This window comes from Montipora capricornis, chromosome 11 (genome assembly GCF_036669925.1).
Source record: "Montipora capricornis isolate CH-2021 chromosome 11, ASM3666992v2, whole genome shotgun sequence".
Taxonomy (NCBI): domain Eukaryota; kingdom Metazoa; phylum Cnidaria; class Anthozoa; order Scleractinia; family Acroporidae; genus Montipora; species Montipora capricornis.
The window spans coordinates 617,797-619,368 of NC_090893.1; the positions used below are offsets into that span (position 1 = coordinate 617,797).

The window sequence follows — 1,572 nt, forward strand, 5'->3', positions numbered from 1 at the left end:
TAATCTGCTCCTATACTTTATTGATACATTATGCAACTATTGATGTATTTACCAGTTATGCCTCTCCTTATAATTTAATAATGTCTAACTCTTATTATTATTGTTTTTCTTTATTTAATGATGTAGCAAAGTACGTTGATGATTGACCCGCCTCGAATAGCAAATCTGCTACCTGCAGGTCAACATGATTTTTTCTTTAATTTTGGTAATGATAAAAAGAAAAATAATAAAGGCGTGTAAAAAGTGTGTAAGTGCAATAAATGTAAATGATAACTTTAGGAGGCAAGTTGGAATATGGTCGAGACCATCAGCCTTGCCCACACGAATATAGTTCATAACTTTGCGCAGCTTTTTGAACCTGCTGTACTGTTCTCGATTTCACTTTCCTGGATGTTATGGCAGTACACCAAGATTTGTCTTGAGGGTTTTCATCAGCTGCTCAATGGCGTCATAACTGAGATTCACCTGGTGACGAAGTGTTTCGATGATGCAGCGTTGATACTCGTAACGTTTCTCCGTACTGCTCTGCTCTGCGGTGCACTGTGAACACTAAACTTGTTTATCGTTGTGAACTGTTGTGAATCGTCACATTCCCATTGTCAAGAAAAGAGTAAAACGCAAATGCCTGTCACCTTGGATGAACAAAGAGATCATGCATCTTATACACCTGAGAGACCAGTTTAAATTACGTGCGAAATCAAATATTCTCGCCAGGTCATTGTATAAGAATTTAGGCAAACAGGTGGTTAAAAAGATCGCGAATGCTAAGGCAGCATATGTGAGAAATGAGATCATGGAAAACATGAACAATCCGAAGAAACTGTGGAAAATACTTAGGCAAGTTGTTCCAACCAAGCCAAGACCAAGCAATTTTTCTTTCATTGAAGTGAATGGCCAGCAAATCACTAACCCTGTGGGAATTATCAACATTGAACATATCAATATCTCTGCTCCACACTGCATAGCCTCAAATGAACAAGATGCACGTCTTGTAAACTTTATTAAGTCTCACATTAGCGAAGCAACCGTGTTCCACATCCCGCCAATAAGCACACAACAAGTCATCGAGGACCTCAAGAGCATCCCAAATAACAAAGCAACTGGTCTCGATGGTATTGGAATAAAACCATTAAAGCTGGCATTAAAAGCTATTGCTCCCTCTCTTACCCATATTTACAACTCAAGCATCGCAAGCGGTACTTTTCCAATTAATTTTAAACGAGCCAAAACGATTCCTGTTATAAGAAGGACTCAGTTCACGACAGGAATAATGATCGCCCAATCTAAATCTTACCAATTATCTGCTCTAAACCTCTCGAGACGCATGTGGCAAAATCGTATCTCGGGTACCTGACTTCAAACAATCTTATTCATGGAAACCAGTCGGCCACACCAACCGTGTGAAACTGTGCTCTTGGACCTCACCGATAACTGGCTTAAGGTTATGGACTCTAGAAAGCTTGTGGATTCAGTGCTGCTGGATCTTTAAAGCAAGGCGTTTGACCTTGTAGAGCATTATTTATTGCTATCCACAATCGACAAATACCATGTCACCAATACATCTCAAGAATG

General features: G+C 39.5%; 1 protein-coding gene across 1 annotated transcript; it reads left to right on the forward strand.

Moving 5' to 3' along the window:
• The first annotated feature begins 652 nt into the window (after positions 1–652).
• On the forward strand, positions 653–1,354 carry LOC138024801 (uncharacterized). Its single transcript, XM_068871980.1, has one exon. It carries the CDS (start codon positions 653–655, stop codon positions 1,352–1,354), a length of 702 nt encoding a protein of 233 aa, XP_068728081.1.
• Positions 1,355–1,572: the final 218 nt, after the last annotated feature.